The sequence below is a fragment of the Vespa mandarinia genome, chromosome 15 (genome assembly GCF_050613455.1).
Source record: "Vespa mandarinia isolate Hongniang chromosome 15, ASM5061345v1, whole genome shotgun sequence".
NCBI classification, from domain to species: domain Eukaryota; kingdom Metazoa; phylum Arthropoda; class Insecta; order Hymenoptera; family Vespidae; genus Vespa; species Vespa mandarinia.
The window spans coordinates 337,775-360,738 of record NC_140824.1 but is presented as its reverse complement, the minus strand read 5'-3'; the positions used below and the strand labels follow the sequence as shown (position 1 = coordinate 360,738).

At 31.3% G+C, this 22,964-nt stretch overlaps 5 protein-coding genes across 7 annotated transcripts; 3 read left to right on the top strand and 2 right to left on the bottom strand.

Annotated features, from left to right (window-relative positions):
- Positions 1-725: 725 nt before the first annotated feature.
- On the bottom strand, positions 726-8,753 carry AcCoAS (acetyl coenzyme A synthase). Its single transcript, XM_085661562.1, has 11 exons — positions 8,235-8,753; positions 7,138-7,353; positions 5,009-5,204; positions 4,675-4,906; positions 4,438-4,555; positions 4,165-4,357; positions 3,934-4,089; positions 3,583-3,750; positions 3,288-3,477; positions 1,230-1,475; positions 726-1,035 (listed from the first exon to the last, which is right to left on the bottom strand). The coding sequence occupies exons 1-11, from the start codon at positions 8,321-8,323 to the stop codon at positions 839-841; spliced, it is 2,001 nt and encodes a 666-aa protein (XP_085517688.1). The 5' UTR covers positions 8,324-8,753; the 3' UTR covers positions 726-838.
- LOC118449998 (enolase) lies at positions 1,790-3,300 on the top strand. Its single transcript, XM_035885306.2, has 3 exons — positions 1,790-2,184; positions 2,239-2,609; positions 2,687-3,300. Exons 1-3 carry the CDS (start codon positions 1,790-1,792, stop codon positions 3,229-3,231), a joined length of 1,311 nt encoding a protein of 436 aa, XP_035741199.1. The 3' UTR covers positions 3,232-3,300.
- LOC118450000 (zinc carboxypeptidase-like) lies at positions 5,552-15,480 on the top strand. Of its 3 annotated transcripts, none has more exons than XM_035885309.2 (6): positions 5,552-5,633; positions 11,762-12,275; positions 12,993-13,301; positions 13,971-14,058; positions 14,152-14,439; positions 14,952-15,480. In XM_035885309.2, the coding sequence occupies exons 2-6, from the start codon at positions 11,889-11,891 to the stop codon at positions 15,152-15,154; spliced, it is 1,275 nt and encodes a 424-aa protein (XP_035741202.1). In that variant the 5' UTR covers positions 5,552-5,633; positions 11,762-11,888; the 3' UTR covers positions 15,155-15,480. The 3 variants fall into 3 exon arrangements, with proteins under 3 accessions (XP_035741202.1, XP_035741201.1, XP_085517689.1); XM_085661563.1 differs by lacking the exon at positions 5,552-5,633 and having other exon boundaries at positions 11,646-11,975; positions 12,058-12,275; XM_035885308.2 differs by lacking the exon at positions 5,552-5,633 and having other exon boundaries at positions 11,645-12,275.
- Positions 15,481-16,618: 1,138 nt separating this feature from the next.
- On the top strand, positions 16,619-18,540 carry LOC118450002 (zinc carboxypeptidase-like). The gene is made up of 6 exons (XM_035885312.2): positions 16,619-16,759; positions 16,855-17,379; positions 17,480-17,567; positions 17,650-17,852; positions 18,018-18,102; positions 18,190-18,540. The coding sequence occupies exons 1-6, from the start codon at positions 16,619-16,621 to the stop codon at positions 18,381-18,383; spliced, it is 1,236 nt and encodes a 411-aa protein (XP_035741205.1). The 3' UTR covers positions 18,384-18,540.
- Positions 18,541-18,741: 201 nt separating this feature from the next.
- LOC146872505 (luciferin 4-monooxygenase-like) lies at positions 18,742-22,538 on the bottom strand. The gene is made up of 8 exons (XM_085661493.1): positions 22,348-22,538; positions 22,040-22,168; positions 21,195-21,402; positions 20,634-21,109; positions 20,214-20,391; positions 19,381-19,602; positions 19,069-19,298; positions 18,742-18,997 (listed from the first exon to the last, which is right to left on the bottom strand). Exons 1-8 carry the CDS (start codon positions 22,369-22,371, stop codon positions 18,836-18,838), a joined length of 1,629 nt encoding a protein of 542 aa, XP_085517619.1. The 5' UTR covers positions 22,372-22,538; the 3' UTR covers positions 18,742-18,835.
- Between the last annotated feature and the right edge of the window lie 426 nt (positions 22,539-22,964).

The following is a 22,964-nucleotide window of genomic DNA, read 5'->3' as shown; positions in this document are numbered from 1 at the left end:
AACTTTCAACGGACTGCTTTATTAAATGTGCGAAAGAAGACTTTTTTTTTAAAGAACACAACATTTTAATATAAGATGTGAAAAGAATACTACGTGGAGATTCTTTTAAATCTTCTTAATAAATTAGAATATTAATAACGAAAATCAATGATAATAACGACAATGATGATAATAATAATAATAATAACGATGTTCGATAAAAATATCTATATACTTAGGATATAATAATAATAGTAGAAAAAATGCCATCCGACAATAACAATGATCGTCTTTACTTTTTTTTTAAATAAAAGAGAGAACAAAATATTATTTTTTGAGAATAAATTCCCATCATCAAGATAGTACAATATATATATATATATATCTATACCTGAAGTCCGATAATAATAATAATAATAACAATAATAATAATAACAATAATAATATAATACAATAATAATAGTTCAACTATTAGTAACAAAAAAAAAGGATAAACGAAGAATTGTAAAAATGTTCTATAAGCTTCAACAATATTTGTTGTATAAGCTTTCATAAATATTTTTAGTAAGCTTTATTTGTTTGTCTGCTGTTTTTCAATCGTGGCAACGAATATATAATTAATATATATATATATATATATATATATATATATATTATATAGTCTTTGTTGCCACGATTAAAAAACAACAGACAAAAAAGCTTACTAAAGACTATATAATATATCATATATATACACACACATATTATATATATATATATTCGTTGCCACGACTGAAAAACAGCAGATAAACAGAAAAGCTTATTATATATATATATAATAATAATAATTATATATATATATATATAATTTTTGGTTCGTTTAGACTTGTGGTCTAAGTTGGAAAAGAAGATCAACGATGGTCTCGTCGGCGAGAGTTGATATGTCACCGACGTTTCTGTCACCAGCCGCGATCTTCCTTAATATACGCCTCATAATTTTACCTGATCTCGTTTTTGGCAAGCCAGGTGCATGTTGAATAACATCCGGTTGGGCGAAAGGTCCAATCTTTTCTCGCACTGTTTAAAGAATGTGCGTTCTATCATTACTTACACATGTAAATATGGTATGAAAAAAATCAAATGATAAATTAAATGTATATACATAGTAAATAATATGGAGAATAATTTTTATGGTTTTAATGATGGAAAAAGGAAAAAAGAAATGAAAGAGAAGAAAAAGGAAGACAATAAGAATATTACGAGGAACTCACCTCTTTGCTTAATTTCATCCTGCAATTTCTTTTCAAATTTGATACCTTCATTAGGTGTAATAAAACAATAAAGACATTGACCTTTCACAGGATGATTTTTGCTAACTACGGCGGCTTCGGCAATCGACGAATGACTTGTTAAAACACTTTCTACTTCTGCCGTAGACATGAGATGCCCAGAAACATTCAACATGTCATCTATACGGCCAATTACCCATAGATAACCGTCTGCGTCTCGTCTGGCACCTATAAGAAAAAATCAAAATACTCAATAGAATTCGAATTACTACTAAAAACTTCGCGTTTTCTAAGCAATTAGAACAAACTCATTTTGACAGTCAATTGTTAACGGAACCTGCCATTCGATCCAACGCGTTTTCTCTTTAAATTACAAGAAAAAAAAAAAAATGTTTTTAATTGATAACATGTGATCATTCCAAAAAATTCAAATTTCATTCAAATCAATTACGAAAATTGTCAAAAGTGTCTGATGCACTGTGCTCGTACCATAACGATCGATCATTATTTAAAGACGTTCGAAGGTTAAGAATAAACATAAGATGCCGATTCAGAAGGTGAAGGCTCGTCAGATATTCGACTCAAGAGGAGATCCTACTTTAGAGGTCGATCTGATTACGGACATTGGTCTGTTCAGATCGTCTGTACCTAGTACATTGGTAATAAATCCCAACCAAGCACAAGAAATCAGAGATGGAAATGAGGCTGCTTATCATGGTCGCTCGGTCTTTAAGGCCGTCGATATAATCAACAACGTGATAGCACCGCAATTATTAAAATCGAAATTAGAAGTTTGTCAACAAATGGAGATTGATAGTTTTTTAAACAGATTAGATGGTACTGAGAATAAATCAAAATTGGGTTCTAATTCAATCTTGGGAGTCTCTTTGTCATGCTGCAAAGCTGGTGCAGCAAAGAAAGGTCTTCCGATTTATAGGTAAGAATTTTTCTTATCAATATTTGATTTTATATAATCAAAATGATTTTATAGGTACATCGCTGAATTAGCAGAGAATAGTGATCTGTATTTGCCAGTACCATGTTTCAACATGATCAGTGGTGGTAGACTCGCCGGTAATAGTATACCATGTGAAAAATTTATGATACTACCGATAGGAGCTGAAAGTTTTGTCGACGCTATGAAGATGGCTAACGAGGTCTATCGCGTTTTGGAGAGGAAAATTGCTGAGAGCCAAGAAGTACAATTACCACTTTCCGTTTGCGACGATGGTGCTTTCGCGCCACTTCTCGAAGACGACAAGGATGCTTTGACTCTTATAGACGAATCGATAAAGGATGCTGGATACGAAGGAAAGATAAAGATCGCATTAGATATGGCGGCTAGTGCATTTTATAAAGAAGGTTAATTTCGATGAACGTATTTACTTTAAATTTATTTCTATAATTTTTTTTATTCTTTTATTTCATTCTCTTCGTAGGAGGTTACGATTTAGCCTTCAAAACTGAAGAATCTGATCCCGAAGATTATATGGAAGCCGAAGCATTGAAGGAACAATATGTAGATTATCTTACCGAGTATCCATCGATTGTCTCGATCGAAGATCCCTTCGATCAGGAAGATTGGGAGGGCTGGTTGACTTTAGCCGATCAAGAAATCCAAGTGGTCTCGGACGATTTAACAGCCATGAATATAGAAAGAATCGAGGAAGCGGTAGAACGACAGATGGCTAATTGTCTTGTTTTAAGAATGTCACAAATCGGTACAGTCACCGAGGTAATCAATTGTGCCAGAATGGCAAGAATCAATGGTTGGGGATATGTCATCGCGGCTGGACAATGCGAAACGGAGGACAATTTTGTAGCTGATCTAGCCGTAGGCTTGTCCGCTGGTCAATTTAAGGGAGGAGCACCGTGTAGAAGCGAAAGAACAGCCAAATACAATCAGATCATTAGAATCGAGGAAGAACTTGGAAAGGATGGAAAATACGCCGGGTTCAATTTCAGAAATCCCCTCGCCAAATAACCGTTTGATAATATTGATTGATATTAATTTTGCGATAACCGATCGTATTGACTTACCATCGCCCGTGCAATAATATCCGTGAAATCTATCGAAGTAGGTGCTTTGAAAACGTTGATGATTCTCAAAGAGACTTCTCATCATGCCTGGCCAAGGTTGTCGAAAAACGAGATATCCTTCTCCTTCGCCCTCAATTACATGACCATCTTCATCCAATAATTCCGGTAGTACTCCAAAGAAGGGAAAGGTCTGTCACGAACGCGATTGTGCAATTTTAAAAATGATCTCTGTCTATTTTTCAATTTAGCATTTTCAAGTATTTTAATTAAAATCAATGAACATTCTCAAGCGTACCGCTGATCCTGGCTTCATTGGGGTCGCACCTGGTAATGGTGTGACGACGTGACCACCAGTTTCCGTTTGCCAAAATGTATCGACGATACTACACTTGCCATGACCAATCAAGTTGTATAACCACAACCAAGCTTCGGAATTAATCGGCTCGCCGACCGAGCCGAGAACCTGCAAAAAAGTTCACTTTTATCTCTCTCGCAACTGGATTAGATATTTTAAACTTTATCAATGTTATCTAATACGTCAGGATTAAAAACATTGATACATGTTGATACCATTAAGTGTATCAGAAAATGTTAGATCATATAGGTATATTATAGTTTCCTTATACTATAGGTATACTATAGTTACCTTCAAACTGGACAAATTATGCTTCTTTACGAACTCGTCCCCAAATTTTATGAGCGATCTGATCGCGGTTGGAGACGTATAAAATTGAGTGACCTTGTACTTGTCTACGATCACCCAGTATCGATCGTTTTCAGGATAGAACGGTGTACCTTCGAACTGTTCGTTAAACGTTACAACTTAAATAAGATTCTTAATCGCTTGAAACGTTAAGAGTTTTATGCTTTTACTCACTAGGACCGAGGTCGCACTATTAGCCAGTGGGCCATAAACGACGTAAGTGTGACCAGTAATCCAACCGATATCTGCGGTACACCAATAGATATCTCCAGGATGATAATCAAAGACATATTTGAACGTTGTTGCCGCGTAAATCATGTAACCTGCTATTGTATGAAGGACTCCTTTTGGTTTACCAGTAGAACCGCTATCATAATGATCATAAACGTTAAATGAGTTATCTTCATCGGTATGATCCGATAATAAAAGTAAACATTTATTTACTACCTGGTATAGAGAATGAAAAGTGGATCTTCCGCGTCCATCCACACTGGCTCGCATTTACTTTCCACTTTCTCCATTTCTACGTGCCAACAACAGTCACGTTCGGAATTCCAGGATCCAGCTTTCAATTAAACGAAAAATTAATTTCTTCGTTATTTTTTGTTGTTTTTGTTTTTGTTTTAAGCAATCGATAAATAAATATATATTCATTCGAAAGAAAATGAAAGAATTACTGCTTACTGCCATTTTCGTCCAAACTAGGACGTTTGTTGGTCAATCTGGTCGAATGAGAAACTACTATGCATGTCTCGACATTGTGACCATGCGATGCAACTTTTTCCATAGCACTGTCGCAAATATATTTAGGAAACAATAATTTTTCTCCCCTCTTGGCTAGATTAACAGTTATGAGAATCTTCGCTTTGGCATCTAATATACGTTCTGCCAAGGCATCGGACGAGTATCCTGCGAACTAATTATCTTAATGAGTTCGTTCAATGGAAAACTTAAGGAGACTTGAGACAATTCGGATAAATTCCTATTATTTATTTAAGAGTTCGATCGAGTTACTCACGACTACGCAGTGAATCGCACCGATTCTTGTGCAAGCCAACATCGCGATAGGAAGCTCGAGAATCATTGGCATATAAATGACCACTCTATCTCCTTTTGTCACTCCCTTCGACCTCAGAACGTTTGCAAATTTGCATACCTTTGCTAGCAACTTTCTATAGGATATTTTCGAATGGTCGTTCGGATCGTTACCTTCCCTGCGATAATATATCATATAAGTAAAAAAAAAAAAAAAAAAAAAAAGAAATAAAATGCAAAAATACCAAAAAAACAGAAGAAGAAAAATAAATAAATAATTATTAATTTATTATTAATCTAATCAATATTTTCATTAATATTTATCGATAGTTCTGCTCTAATGGATTCAGTTTCGTCATATTGATGTAATAAAGTCAAAGATCAAGTTGACTCATTATAAACATATTGAAAAATCGGCTTAGTAATAGGAACGTACGAACTTTATTTTTCACTGTAAAACTTTAACGGTAAACATTATTTCTATCTATCGAACATATATAAATTTATGTCATTTGGTCATTTTTACTTATTCATCGTCGAAGTAGTTCGTTCGATTGTTGTAATACATCGACTTTTATTTTCGACGACGTCACAGATTACGCAAGCATGTAAGTAGTATTATCAAAATAATATATATTCTGACTAAAGACTGAATGAAAAGAAAACAACGAATTTGACGTTGACCATGGTCGATCAAAGATTTGAGAAAATCTTAAATGACAAATTATTATCTAACAATACCTTTAAATTGATATACATTTGAGAAGATTAGGAATGTTAAACCGTAATATTATCATTCGTAATTGTTAATTTGATAAGATCACAAACTATCAAACTTCATGAATTTGAATTGCAATTATCTATTGATATATCATATAAGATATATTAGGTAAATTTCTCTATTTTTTGTTAGAGAACGTTATTATCTTTTATCTTTTATCTTTTATTTAAGAAAGAGGAAATAAATGAGAAAGCATGGATATCTTCTTAAAATTTAAACAAATCCAATTAAAATTGTATTATTACTTTGTTATATCACATATCGTTAACCTATTATGTATTACATTGAAACATTTTCTTCGTTCGATTGAGAAATGTATATTTGCAACTAGCGACAATAACCATTTTGTACGAATGATTTTTCATTATTGTTTTTTTTTTTTTTTATCTTTATCTATCGTTAAACGTGTGTGATAAATAAGTACGTAACGAAAACAATGAAGACATCATGAGAAATAGAAATATATATCTTATTGTCATAATATGAGTATTATTTTATTATTTGAGAAAATAAAATAGGTCACGTTCGTAAGATTTAATCAGTATATTTAAAGTCGAGATCATGAATTTTTTATGATCCTTTTCGATGTATGGTAATCTTCGGGAGAAAAAAATACTAGATAGGGTCTCGAAAAAAAAATTATGATACAGGATACAAGATTTCAATGTTGTGAAATCAATAGATTGTATAACAATCATACAATGTTATATAATCGTACCACATTCTTGGAACCAATTAGCTTCATGAAATTTGTTAAGTTAGAACGAACAAACTGATAATGTTCGAATTGAATTATTTTTTCCTCTTTCTTTCTCTTTTTGTTTTCTTTCAAACTTACCAATGCGAACGCGTGAAACATTTATTTTCTTAATCACATACTATCGATCTAATCTTCGTTCTAAAACATTACGTTGAAATGTTCGAAGTTTGAACAGTTGGAATATATTGGCAAGAAAAAAAGAAAAACTTCCTTTTCGTAGAACATTCAAGTGACTTGCATCTAACAACAGCGAATATATTTTACATGACAATAAAGTACGAAGATAGGTACAAACAAGGATTCACACATTTGACATCGTTCGAACATTCGATCGGTATATACATATAATATGTATCTTACCTCGGTTATAATAATTCGGAACCTTTTTGTTTTCCATAAAGTTCGTGTCTAACCATTTGGTATATATAATATATTGGACATCGCGTTACTTATTTTCTTTCATTCGATTTATCAAGAGATAACGAAGGAGGTCAATGAACTTTTTGTCGATTTTTATATTTATAAAGAATCGAGAATAGGCTTTGAAAATGTCGTCAGACAATGATCTTACCAATGAAATGCTATTTCGTCGCCCTTGCCATCGTTCACGTTCTTGTCGAGTAGATTGAAACTGATATTGGTTTTGGCGCCTTCCATCCATTTAATAAATATTTCGCCTTTGGACATGTCGAAGTTATATGAAAAAAATTTGTCATCAGTCGCCGGTGTTTCCCAATAAAATTTGTTCGCGATCTCGCTCCAGAACTTGATCGGATTTTTCACAGAGCTAAAAAAATATCTTTAATAAATAATACATTTATTTAAAATATAATCCAACATAATGAAATTATTCGAAACTTTATGACGGAAGATCGATCTATCGATAATAATTGTTTTAATCGATAATAAACATATGTAAATAAATCAGTATATCTATGATACTTGAACAGATACTCTCTTCTCCACAGTGTCGCATCTATTGGATCGATAACAACTTTCTATTTTCATAGATTCCTTATTTGGGAGATATGGGCATTAAATAAAAAAGAATCATACAAATTATTTTCCTACGATACACATCTTATTTTTTACATATAATTTTCACAAACGTAAGTGTAACGATGAAACAATAATTATTCCTTATTTTACCTAAGATCAAACTTTACATTTGATTGTTTCTATAAGTAATCTAATAGAATATAAAACAAAGATTTTTAATTGAAATCAAATAATAATAAAATTTATCTAAGAGATCCTTCTAAGTCTATTTTTCTTTTTGATAATGCTATTTTATCTGAATTTGAAACTAAACATTATATACAAATGACTTAATACTCTTATTATTTTTCCTCTTTAGAAAAAAAAAAAGAATTATACACAAATAGAAATAAATAAAGGAAAAATGGATAGGAATGCAGAATGGAAAAAAAAATTGATAATAAATTATATTTATAAAATTTGAAACAAAGAGAGGTGGCCTAGAATCGAATTGCGCATGCGCCTTTAAAATCCATAAGAGCCATCGAGTTCGATCGAGTTCCTCTGGCATCCCTTCTTTTGTACCTTATTCTCTCTCATCCTTGACCCTACCTCATATTCACCACCCATTGGTGGGGTCCTTCGTTATAGATACGAAATGTTGAATATAATAAAGCTCTTCTCACTCACTTGTTATACATCTGCCTGTATTGTTCCATACTCGAACAGTAAGCATTTCGCGCCAGCTCACGATTCGGATGGTATATCCTGTCTGCCATTTTTGAAATAATTCCTATCTTCCAACGTATCGCGATCTTTTTCCCCTGTCTTAGACAGTCTGTATCTTCTTTGATATTTCTTGATTAAAAGATTATCTTCATAGGAATATTTTCGATTTTTTCTTTATTTCTTTTTTTCGTTCCTTCTTAATCGAGTTATAAATAATTGATAAATGTTAACGAAAATTCATCTGCCGATCAATATGATAATAGATGAAAGAAAAGATAGTCGTGTCGAATTTGAAAAGATCTCAATTGAGTCGTAGTTTAGTTATGATCGAATAAGATTTAGGACCGATATAATAAGGATAAGATCGAAATTACTATGAACGAATGAGAAAAAGGAGAAGAATGCGTACGGCTTTTAACCATCTACAATTCTCAGACTTATAACCGGCTCGGTTGATAAACCACGACTGATTCCGTCACGCTAAACAGGAGAGAGAGAACTCGTCGTTGTTGAAGGCCGCATCGCGAAGCAAAGTGGGGGAGCTCGAGGAAGGGATCAGCGAAAATGTCAGGAGCGTGCAAAAATTGTCCGCTCTGCGGACATTCCAACCTGCGAACCATTTTACTTGTCTAATTATTTCTTTCATGAGCTATTTTTTACTTTTTTTCTTTTTTTTCTTTGATAATATCGTTAAACATATTTTTTACACTAAATCATTCTTTTTTTTTTTTTTTTTTTCTTTTTCTATTAAAAATCGCCCATCTAATTAGATTTTACGTCATGACAAAAATTAATATCTTTCGGATAAATGCGCATGCCTCCATTTTACTGCACTTTTGTTCGTGACAATTTTTGCAAAGAAGATTTATACAATCTTACTTGCGTTTTCATGGGGAACTATATAAATTTATTTGCGAACGTGAGAACCCATATTCAAATGACATTTATCATAGGATCACGGTATTATTTCGTAACAAGAAAGATAAATATATTGTGTAATAAGTTGTTTAAATTATACGATAACATATTTCATCTACAAACGGACAAAGATTAAAAGAAATATTCATTCGTATCTAATTTTACGTAAGTAACGATTAAAGTTGAAAAAAAAAAAGAAAGAAAAAAAAAAAGAACAAACGTAAAAAAATAAAAAAATAAAGATGAAGGAACAAAGAGCATTGCTACGATATTATTAAAATAAAATAGAACGATAATCCAGTATTAAGAGGAGGACGAATAAAAGAGTCAATTTATAAATTACAGCGAACCATCCCGTGGCCCCTTTGTCTTTTGATGCACCCTTGAACATAAAGAGGATCGATAAACGCGCATACTTTCTAATTCTATTTTGAATATTCTTTCTTCTGCTTTTCTTTCATCCTTTTTATTTCTCTATTCATTCATCTATGTTATTATACTATATCACGAATCAGCATACTATTTTAATCAATATTAAAATATCACTTTCATATCTATGTTTGTAAATAATATAAACTTTTATCATTCGGATAAAACGTTACAAATAGATATATTATCTTTCTATGGTATGTCGATATGACTTTGCATTTACTTATACGAGTACAATTGTAATTCAGTGATAAATCAAGGACTCTATTACTCCTGAAACGTATCTCGAATACGTATACATTCTAGTATAGTTCTTCTTTTTTATTAATGATCGCGATATCGATTAAAAGACCTTGATCTACGATTAAGATAAAGTAGCTTGGATTAATAAAAATATCAAAAGGTAGAAGGTCTGACTTTCTATTTTTTTTCCTTTTCTTTTTTGTTTTTTAAGAAAGCACGAACGTTATTTAATACATACTTGAAAGCTAAATGGAATGATAAAATAGTTGTATAATAAAAAAGAAGAAAAAAAGGAAAAAAAGAACAGCCTTAACATTCATCATCGCATAAGTCGCTTCTTTAACCATTCATCATCGCATGCTCCCTGTATCTTATTGATGACTTTAGTCACTCATTAAAATTTATAGAAAATTTGTGACGTAAGCATCTCTACGTTTATATTCTTGTTTCAAAATTTTTCCAATATAATTATATTGTTAAACAATATTTTTTATTTTCATTATTCCAACATGTGCATTTATTTATATTTCTTTTGTATATTTAGCTCGATACAACTTGACTGAGGAAACAATAATTTACATGACGCGAGACAGTATCAAAAGTTTTGTCAACGTCAAAGTATACATACGTCCAGTATATTATTAAGTACAAATAACGTGCATTGAAGTATACGTTAAAAATATCTTACCAATCCTATCAATGAAGTCGATAATATTATCTACAGTCGCTAACGAAAGAAATTATTCGATCGATAAGTTGAATCTTTATAATCGATCACTGTTATATCAAAGCACACATATTATCGACGTATCATGGACAACAAGTAATCATACTCAAGGGGTTTAAACGTGAAATATTATTTCTTTTCACATAAATACTGTAATTTCTTGATTAAAATATTTAACATATAATATTTTTTATAATATTTTAACACAAACATAAACAAGCTGATATTTTTCTTTAAATAAATTTTCTATATTTTTATAATTTTATATTTAATTTCAATGTTTCCGTTAAAATATTTTCCACGTTAAGCTTGAAATAAAAAAAAAAGGTATGCGTATAGCGGTAATTGCGTAAGATAACGAAGACAATGAATATTCCATAAAGCGTAAGAGGTATACTTAACGTTTAATTTCATCAATTTCGATTGGCTTCCAAGCAAAACGCTTACATGCAACAATCGGAAATAAGAATGACTTAAGAAGGGAATATATTCAACAAGTATCAGGAAGGACGTTCTAAAGAATTCTTTGTTAATCAACTTGCAAATTACAGATCATTTCAAAAAACAAACATTTACATTTCTAATCGACCAGTTAATTTCACGTATAAAGTACTTTTATACGGTATAAAATATTTTTATAATTAAACGAAAATATTTGTTATAATGAAATACCACGTTTAAAGGATACGAAGAAATAAACTAAAAAAGGAAAAATGTCAAAGTCGAATAGACCAATATGTACCAAACAAGATAAATATAAATACGAAAAACGACCTCGGACGACTTGTTTGGTATAATATTCGAGCAGTGCACCCGAGGTCTTTGACTATTCGCGTTTCGTCGCTTGCCTCGCAAGCTCGTCGTTCTCATAACACATTCTGCATATAAAGTATTGTCGACTGCCGCTATATAAATTTTTTCTCTTCCTTTTTAATTAACAGGTATCTCACGTATGCGATAGCTCTTCTCTTCTTCTTGCTTTTTTTCTTTTTTTTTTTTTTTTTTTCTTTTTTTTCTTTCTTTCTTTCTTTTTTTTCTATGCGCTTATGAGAAGAGGAGTCGTCCTGGAGTACATATAAAGCCACTCGAGGAATCGACGAAAGATTTTCCATTTCACGTTGAATCGCGCCAGAACGCACTTTAGAGAAAGAAAATATAATTTTTTTCGTAGATTTTGTAGACGAGCACAGTGATAGATTTAAAATGTAAATAGTCAAACGGTAATACAGGAAATCAATGAATTTGACTGAGATCGAAGGATTTTCAAAGAAACGATTTAATCATTTTGAAAACTACTTATGACGATGAGGATAACGACGATGATGACGACGATGAACCGATTATACGTTTTCCTTTTTCTCGCGAGTATCTCTGCATCGGAAAAGGTACGTTACGACGGTCATAAACTCTACAAGGTCCATGTTGATAATTACGATAGTTTTAATGCTTTAACGAATATGCAAGAAGACGAGGGTTATAATTTTTGGAATTTACCGAGGATGAATGATTCCTCGTTAATCGTCGTTGCTCCAAAAAGGATCGATGAGTTTGGAAAGATCGTTAACAGTAACAAAATGTCCGCCACGTTAATGATGGACGATCTTCAACGTTATATCGATGAAGAGAATCCGAACGTCGATGGGAGAGGCACTTTTGATTGGACAGCTTATTATAGGCTCGACGTGGTATGAAAATTATTTTCTTAAAAAGTATTTTTCTTAATTACCACTAGGGAGATTTTTTCCAAATTTACTTTAATGTTTAATTGTTTATAACACGATCGCAAATGTATATAAAACTTTATATTTTTCCTTTTCAAAGAACATTAATTGTTACGTTATAAAATAAGATACTATTTACCTGGGAATTATTCTAATAATAAAATGACGAATTGAGATAACGAAAAATTTGAAATAATTCGTGTTCCTTGTAATCATAAAATTGTCAATTTAATTTCAGATTATGCTATGTTATATTGTTTTACAACTTTTATATAAATTTCAAGTTTCGATAGAATATTTATATTAGAACAGGAAGATAATTTACGCTATTTAAAAATATTCTTCTAAGCTGGAGCTGCTTTTTGGAGCGGAATTCTCACTATTCCGTTGTATAGTAATAAAACGTGATAGATCCATTAAACTTGAATACCTTGCTAGATTGATTCAATTAATAAAATCTTATAAAAATTAGCAAATTTCACGAAAAAATTAAACCGAAGTATATTTTTAAAAGGATCATAATGCTATCGTTTTATGCAAAAATTTTTCTTTTCTTTCTTTTTCGGAATTTCAAAAACCTTTCTAATGCCCTTAAAAAATGAATTCCTCGTTCTACTGTTTTTTTTTTTTTTTTTTTTCTTTTTTCTTTTTGTATGAAAACTTGTATTTGTCTCATTATAGATATATCAATGGATGGAAAGTCTCGCTCAGGAACATTTTAAAATCGTTAAAATTGTGAACGGTGGAGTCAGTACTCTTGGCAGGCCTATAAAAGGTTTAATGCTTCGTTTTAATCCTAATCAAAATACGTCGATCTTCTTGGAAAGTGGTATTCACGCGAGGGAATGGATATCGGTGGCCACAACTACATACGTGGCAAACGAATTAATATTCAACGAAGATCCTGCTATTAGGACTTTGGCGGAGTCCTATATTTGGTATATATTCCCAATTTTCAATCCAGATGGTTACGAATATTCACATACTACGGTAAGAATAAATCTTGGTCTTGTTATCGATTAAACGAATAAAAAGATCGGATAAAGATAAACGTATTGTAAATTGGTATCACGATCTTTATCGATTTCATTAATCAATTATCTTTTTTTTATCCTTATTAATAGTCTTAAACAAACTTACACATTTTTATCAACGAAAAGATATGAGTGCAATCGTTCGACTTAAAAAAATAAGAAGAGAAGAAAGAAAAGAATAAAAGAAAAGAAAAAATAGAGAACCCGTTGAGAGATATTGGATAAAATCTCTATTGATTGTCGCTTATGTACGATCGTATGCAATGATTGATCGATCGATCGATCGATCGATAACCAAATAAGCCTTTTTCTTTCCTTTGATCGTACGTAATCGTTTTATTGATAAGGATTTCTTAATCGAGATTTAATTAAAATTCGAAGGTCAATCGATTCGAAGTACACTTTGAAGGAAATTAATTTCTTCTGTTTTTTCTCTCTTTCTTACGCCTACTATGTCAAATATTTACAATTAAATATTTACAATCGATGAAATTCTAAATCAAGGTGTAATGTTTAATCAAATGACCACCGAGCGCGATAAGATTTCGAATTTGAAAAGGCTAAAAAGAAAAAGAAAAAATAATTCAAGAGCGAAGTACAAACGACACAGATCTTTGTTTTTTAGAATCGATTGTGGAGGAAGAATTTGAAAAGATACGCGCTGAGATGTAAAGGCGTTGATCTCAATCGAAATTGGGAATCTCATTGGGCAGGTATATACCTTAAATAATAAATCGTCGAATAAATTCATAGATAAAATCGTATACTATTTCTTTATATTATTTTATTTCCAATTGATCGCGTAGAAGTAGGAACAAGTTCTAATCCCTGCGCTGAAACATATCCAGGACCCAAAGCATTTTCTGAAATCGAATCGGAGTCGATGTCAAGGTTTCTGAAAAGTATACCGGAAAAATTGACGGCTTATCTAGCCTTCCATAGTTTCAGCCAATTGTTGCTTATACCGTTCGGTCATAGCAACGAAAGAATCGACAATTACGACGATCTTATGGAAATAGGAAAGTTCTCCGTCAAGGCTCTATCGAAGAGATACGGTATCGATTACACCGTTGGAAACGTAGTCGATGTTATTTGTAAGTAGTTACAATTGGATCTCTATTTTGCACAATTGATCCGTACTGTGTAAAGAAAAGAAAAAAAAAAAAAAAGAACGAAAGACAAAGAGAAAAAAGATCGTATAAAAAATATCTGTGTTGAAATTCCTAATTAACTTAAGAAGAGTATAAAATTTATATTAAATTAACACACTTGTGCAAGCTATATAAATGGCAATTTAAAATATGGAAATGTGTTAATTTATAACATTTTATTTAACAAAAACACGAAAGAAAAAATGTTTTTTCGAAAAAGTTAATTATTAGCGTGTACCTTTGCGATCGTGTAAGATCGTAAGTAATGAATCGTTAATAAAAAGGAAAAACAACAGTGTAGAAAGAGACTCAAGATGAAACAATGTATGTTCGTCCACGAATGAATCTAAAAAAAAAAAAAAAAAAAAAAAAAAAAAAACAAATCATATACTACCGCAGTATATAAAAAATTTGCTCATTGATTTATTCATTTGCTTTTATTGATTTATTCATAGATCCAGCAGCTGGTAGTTCGATGGATTGGGTTCGTGCCGCAATTGGTCCTCGTATAACTTACACGTACGAGCTTCGTGATAAAGGCCGATACGGTTTTTTGTTACCAGCTAATCAAATCATTCCTACGGGAGAGGAAACGATGGATTCCTTGATCGCCATGTTTCAAAAAGCATTGGATCTTGGATATGGATCACGACCATAATTAATTCACTTTAACGTTTTTACATATAATTGAAAAGAAATTTTATTTATAAATTTCTTTCTTTTTTTTCTTTAACGCAACAATTTTCTTTTACATTTAATATCGCATTTATTAAATCACTTTTATCTTTTAATATTATCAATGATATATTATAAGTAACAAAAAATTATGTGAATATCAACAATAATATTATGTGTATAAAAGCAAAATGTAAATAATGGCATCATCGATCGTCGACTGTTAAAATATTATCGAGTGATAAGATAAGTGGCTTTAATTAAGAAATGGATTTAATTAAAAAATGGACTAAAATACTTTGTATATCTAATAATGAATAGATTTCATTTTAATATACGTTAATTTATTTCCAAGTATAATAAAATATCATATCATCCATTCTTCTAACCTCGCCGCTCCGAATTATTCGTAATAATCTTATAGATTTATATCGGTCGTTATATATCCACGTAATACGTTATCAAGAATAACATGACCTGAATATTTCTAATTAATCCGTTTTATTTGATTCTTCCAAAGAAATTATTTTATTCGGTAAATTTTCATTACCAATTAAGATTTTCTTCAACCGAAGAATCACGTGAAGAATCGTTAATCTGTGTGTGTGTGTGTGTGTGTGATAAGTAATCACGTTTAAAATAAATAGAAATCTTTTCAATAGATTAGAAAGTAATTAACTAATGACATTGTAAAAAAAAAAGTCGATCGATCATCAATGCGACGAGTTTTTTTTAAAAATGACCGATAACAATATTAACGACGGAAAATACATACTCGGCTAATCTCCATTTTCTGTTTATTCTTGTAACGAAAAAGATAAAAAAAAAAAAAAAAAGAAAAAGAAGAAAAAGGGGAGAAAAATGAAAAATGAAAGAAAAAGAAATAAAAGAACGAATATATATACTCTTCTTGCTTAAATCTAATCAAAAGTGAAGTCAAACTAAAGTAAATAATAAGGAAGAAAAATCTTATGTTTTCGTAGTCTTAAATTTATGGTATTGATCGATATTGAAAGAAATTTTATTATGTTGATCTTAAAAATTACAATCACCATCAATTGGAGTATGGATAATTCTTCCTCGATTGTTCCGATCGACTAGATAAATCATTCGTTCTAGAAACCGCGGGAATGATAAGAGAAGATTCACAAATCGATCGATGTAATTTTTTAAATGAAATACAAAAGAATGATCACCGATATATATCTTGGTGCCGTGTGCAGGTATTTCTCTTGGTTTAAATAGCAGGTCAGATTATCGAACAGACACAGACTTGATTAGTTCTCAAAGTGGGTAAGACAAAAACGAATTGTTTCATGATTCTTCCTTTAAAACTAATTTGTATAAATGCACGAACAACGTTATTAATCTTATTATTTCTTTACTTTTTTTTTCTTTCTTTCTTTCTTTCTTTCTTTCTTTCTTTCTTTTCACAGAGCTTTCAATCATGTATAAACTCCTTATTCTGTCGTTGGTCGCCTTGGTGGCAGCCGAAAAGGCGTCCTACGAAAATTACCAAGTCTTCAGTGTTCTTCCATCAACGAAATCACAATTGGAAATTCTTAGTCAGATCGAGGATTACGATGGCGTAAGTTAATTCTTAAATCGTTAAAATAGATCGCTAAAAATTATAGTTTGATTTTAATATTTTAAAATAATATCTTTTCTTTTTTCTCTCTATAGTTCTCACTTTGGAAAATATCATCTACAGTGAACATGACTGTGGACATCATGGTAGCACCAAACAAGTTAGCAGATTTCTTCGATCTGATGAATGTTCTTGGTACATCCTACAAGAAATTCATCGACAATGTTCAAGACTTGATCGATTCCGAGATGCCGAAGGGACAGTTAGCCAGTTTAGATGGCTTTAGCCTTAACACGTATCACACGATCGATGAAATTTACGCACACTTGGACAATCTCGCCAAAGATTATCCTAACAACGTCAAGGTCATTATAGGTGGATCAAGTTATGAGGGTCGTCAAATCAAAGGGGTGAAATTGAGTTTCGGCCAAAACAAATCTGGCATAGTAATTGAGGGTGGAATTCACGCGAGAGAGTGGATATCACCTGCCACCGTTTTATATATTATCGATCGTTTGTTGAACAGTGCTGATCCAGAAATTAGTTCACTTGCCAAAGCACATGACTGGTATATCTTCCCGAGCGTCAATCCCGATGGTTATGCCTACACGCATACCAAAGTACGTTATTTACATATCCAATTTATATCGTAATATAAGATATTGCAATGAATTTAGATGATAGATTGAATTATTAATACATTTTAAATTTGTTTTGCAGAATCGTTTGTGGAGAAAAACGCGCAAACCTTACTCGTTCTTCTGCCACGGTTCCGATCCAAATAGAAACTGGGGATACAAATGGAACAGTTAATATAAAAAGAAATTTAATTTTTAAGAACGCAAACGAAGGAATCATTTAGAAATCATTTAACTTGTCATTTTTTTTAGCTGGTGGCTCCAGTTCGAATCCTTGCTCGGAGACATACGCCGGAAGTTCCGCATTCTCGGAAATCGAAACAAAGAGTCTGTCCCAATACTTACAATCGATATCTGACAAGTTCTTCGCGTTCATCTCTTTTCACAGTTACTCGCAATTATTACTCTTCCCTTACGGTCACACGACGGAACATCTTGAAAATTACAACGACTTGGTAAGGAATCTTTTTCTTTCTTTTTTTTTTTTCTTTTTTTTTTTCTTTTTCTTCTTTTTTCTTTGTCGAGCACAATTATTAAAAAGAGAGGTATTATAATCCGACGATTGTTTAATTTTCTTCTCTTTTTTCGATTTTCTTATTTTCTTATTTTTTGTATAACAGTTGGCGATCGGTAAAAAGTCGATAAATGCACTTGCTAAAAGGTATGGAACCTCTTATCATACTGGAAACGTTGCCGAAACTATATGTAAGTGCAAGAAGAAATTTTTTTCAATTTTTCATTTTCTTGTATTTCATTCTGTATTTCTCTTAACATTATTCTTGTCATTTATAGACATCGCTACCGGAAGTAGCGTAGATTGGATCAAAGGAACTCTGCGCAAACAAATTGCCTACACCTATGAATTGCGTGATACCGGAAAATACGGTTTTATACTTCCGGCAAATCAAATCATTCCCACGGGAGAAGAAACTATGGACTCTTTGGTAGCTATGTTCCAAGAAGTGGCTGCACGAGGTTATAAATGAGGCAATGAAGAAAAAAAACTTAATGTAATGCATAAATATCGTTAGTGCAAATATTCCAGTACAAACTACATTATGTTAATATGACGTAGCGTAATTCGTCTGAAAATTAGCATAGATTTGACTATAAGATATCGATAAACGTTTCCTTTATTTTTGATTTCTTATCTTCTCCCTTATTCCGTTTCTCTTACGTTCTTGATAAAAAAGAAAAGAAAAAGAACATGAATGCATTTTAATATAGTTATCCTTTTTGGTGCCCTTCCAAAATTAAGGTGATTTTCGCTAAATTCAATCTCACGTTAAACATTATAACGATATTATTGTATAGATAAGAATTAAATGAAGAAAAGTCTACGTGTATAACACAATAATACAATATATTGTCATAATTTTTTGTATGCGCTCTCTAATCCCATAGAAATTTCCACTACCGACAATTTCAGCGATAACAGTCATTTGCAGAAATGTCTTTTAGCGATGGCTTTGAGCTCTCTTCTAGATATTTTTTCAGAAGGTGTATAAGGCATTTTTTCTAAAAATATCACACCCGCGCGTAGATGATTACGTTCAGTCATATTTTTCGCCACCAATTCTTCAAGTTCTCGTTCGGTTACCTATATGTTAATTAGAATTTGTCAAATGGCTTGTTTAATTTTCTATCGAATAGCTTCAAATACAATGATACCTTCGAACCGGGAACTTTGATAACAAAAGCGATGGGATGCTCATCGTCCTGCAGATTAGGAACACCCACAACCGCAGTCTCGACAACGTCGGGATGAGTTTGCAAGAGATTCTCAATCTCACAAGGCGAAACTTGATAACCTCTGTACTTTATCATTTCTTTTAGTCTATCAACAAAGAAAAATTGGCCTTTCTCATCGTAATAGGCGAGATCACCGGTATGAAACCATCCTGTCGTTTACAACGAATAATTAGATTAAATGATAGAACGAACGGTCATGTTTCTCTAATTTTTCTTTTTTTTTTCTCTTACCATCAGGATCGATCGCCTCTTTGGTCGCCTGTGGATTATTATAATAACCCTTGGTCATTATTAGCGATTTTCCTAAAAGTTCACCAGTCTTATTTGGACCCAATGTATTTCCGGTTTCTACATCGATGATCTTGACTTGAACGTTCTTAGATACCGTACCAATCGATTCAAGTTCGTGATATGGCTTTTGAACCGTCATAGAATTACACATTTCTGTCGATCCTAAGAAAATTTAAATAATTTTATCGACATTTTCGAGACCTGTAACGTACTTCATTTCAAAATCTTGGCTTAAATACCGTAAGTAACGTAGTTTTACTTTTATGCGTGTCTGCAAAAAATGAGGAACGTAGAGATACTATTATCTTATTTGCAGATCTTTTTTTAAAATTCCACCTTGTAAAAACAAATGTTTCGTCAAATACCGTAGATAAAGAATATTATTATTATTATTATTATTATAATATAATATTAAATTTTTATTGATGATTTGTTTGTTCAATATCGTTTAATTTTAGTAAATTTTATTGTTAAACGTGTTAAATTGCGATATTATTTTATAATTCAATAATATATTTTATATTGCAAGTTATTATTAGATAGAACGTAAAATTATTATGTTCAACAAATCTGTACAGAATGTTATATTGAATTAGAGTAAATTAACTCATTTCATGATATATCAAGATGGAATATTTTTTATAGTCAAACATTTAAATAGCAAAACTTTGCTTCAATTCAATTATAGAACTTTGATCATTATAATTGTAAATGTTAAAACGATCATTTTGTAGACAGGCCAAAATAAGTCGAATTTATTATTTTCCTCTTACCGTACAGTTGCGTTATCGTTGCATTAATCAAGTATGTCTTAAGTGTTCTTTGACTTTCCGCATTAAATATACCACCAGTTATAAAGATATCTTCAATGGTAGATAAGTCGTACTTTTTAAGATATCCTGATTTCATTATTCTATTCGCCATGCTAGGTGATAGAAGCAGCCATGTCACCTGTCAATTCAATTATTTATTTTTTCGTTCAATATATGTACATATACATATCATAATATTTCTTTGCCATTAGTAAAGAAAGTATAAACAGATTTCTCTGTATTAAAGTTCTGTGCTAAAGGTTTGCATATCACAAGGAGCTTCGTTTGCCTTTGCAATAGATACGATCATGAAAATGTAAAGCGTCGAATATCTTCTGACACATTAATTATTTTACATTACATTATATTTTATGATCTTACCTTATACTTTTCTATGATTTTACACATCATCTCCTCTTCGAATTTAGGATAAAGGAGCCTTTTGTAATAATTAATCGTGGATTTCAACGTTAACAATATTCCAGTGATCCAAAAATATGGTGTCATCCATAATCTGATATTACAAATTTTCGTATTTTCAACAAAGACACCTTGATACAAACAAGCGTAATGGGAAATTTGTACTCCTTTAGGAAGTCCAGTCGTACCGGATGAGTAAGCGATTATCGCTGTATCGTAAATGTTATCGACTGGACTACATTCAAAATTATCCACGTCGGATTTCTTATGATCCTCAAGTACCTTCGAAAACGGAATAGCATTCGAAGTCTTACCAAAGACAACAATCTTGATATCGTGATTCTCGAGTTTCGCTGCCTCGATTAATGTGTCAACCAAATATTCTTCCGTAAAAACGACTTTTGGATTGGATAATTTCATGAAAAAACGTGCCTCTCCTGAAAATGATATTTAGTAATTTTGATTATTTTTTTTTTTTTTCTTTTTTTAATGATTGAGAAATTGAAGAGGAGAAGCATGTACTTATATCCATTTCAGTGTTCCAAGGAGTAGAAATTGCTGCCAGACTGAAACTAGCAAAAATTGGTGTAAAACTGTCCATAATATTTGAACTGCAAACGGCGACCACGTCATTAGCTTTGATTCCTTCCTGACGTAACCATAGAGCACATTTTACGGTACGATCAAACATTTCAGCAAAAGTATACGTCTCCTCGGTAATCACATCAATCTGTTTTTGTTTCAGTAACATTATTCAAGTTCAATGAATGATACGCTTTTATCCTGAGTTATCTCATTTTTATAAATTTTTCAATGCTATACAGAGTGATCTATTTAAGTAAATAAGTATCTAAATGTCTCATCGAATTGTGACGACGCAAAAAATGTCTTTAACATAATGTCAATAATGTAAGGATCGATAAGAATATCATCATTTTCAAAGTTCATTTTTTTTATGTTTTCAAGGTTATCGATGCTTTTTCCGACCTCGCTAGATATAAATTTTACATAAAACTTTAGTTATTATATATGTCCTAACGTATTTTTTAATCAGCTGAAATATGCAATAAAAAAAAAAATATATATATATATATATATGTATATATAGTTGTATACAAGAAAACATTGATAACTTCGAGAGACAAATGATCTTCAAGAAAAAGTATTCTTGTCGATTCTTTGATACCATTCATATTACGTGAAAAATATTTTTTATTTAGATGGTTTTATTTAAATGGATCACCCTTTATAATATTTCATGCGATTAATTTAATAAACATTAAAAAACATTGTGTGCGTACGCGTGATGTTAGTACGATGACATTTTACTTTATCCGAACTATTAGCTATTTGAGATTCTTATGTACCTGACCGACAAAGTCGGGTTTAGCCTTCATTCGATCCAACAACAACTTTCCGATGTTTGTATATTCCAAGGATATAGGTTTTTCTATGCCTTTCAATATATTATCTTTTGTAATAAAACTGGATGTATCCTGAAATAATCATTTTAGCATTATAAAGGAAAGATTTATTACAAAATTAATCTGAACCGATCGTGTCTCTTAACTCGTTAACCGTATATAATACATATGTACATTTTAACTTAATCACACTTAATGATTGATGATCTGCTTCAAAATTTAGGTTACTTAAAAAATGAAATTCGACTTACGTTTATTAATTTATCGACCACCATGATTATCGATTATAATATAAATTTTTCTACTACTATAGTACTATATTAGTTGCACTATAATCTCTCCAAGCGATCTGAAAGACAAAAAAAAACGATTTAAGTGGTCTTTTGATATTAGAACCGTATCCTATGAATTCAAAGTTTCGACTGTTGACAAAATCAAGGTAACTTTCTTTTTCTAGAAAATATGTAAGACAAATGATTGGGAATTATTCTCTTATCTCCTACCACCACTATGTTCACGTCTACGTCATCTAGTAATTTAAATTTTTCAACTTTATCCATTAAAGATGTCATAACATCTTTCACAATAAAGGTATTATTTCTTTCAAACGCTTTTAAATAGAAATATAAAACATGTGTAACGAACATTAATCTAATCAAAGTATGAATTAAAAAATGAATTATTCATGGTAAGAAAAATATGAATTTTTCTCGCATTTAGGTCTACCTCTACACATATATATATATATATTTATATATCAACGAAAGAAATGTACGATAAGAAGACAAGCAAAATAAACAGCGTGATATATAAAAGTCAATTGTAAAGATTTTATTTTACAATTTAATGATCTGTTCATGCCCAGTTG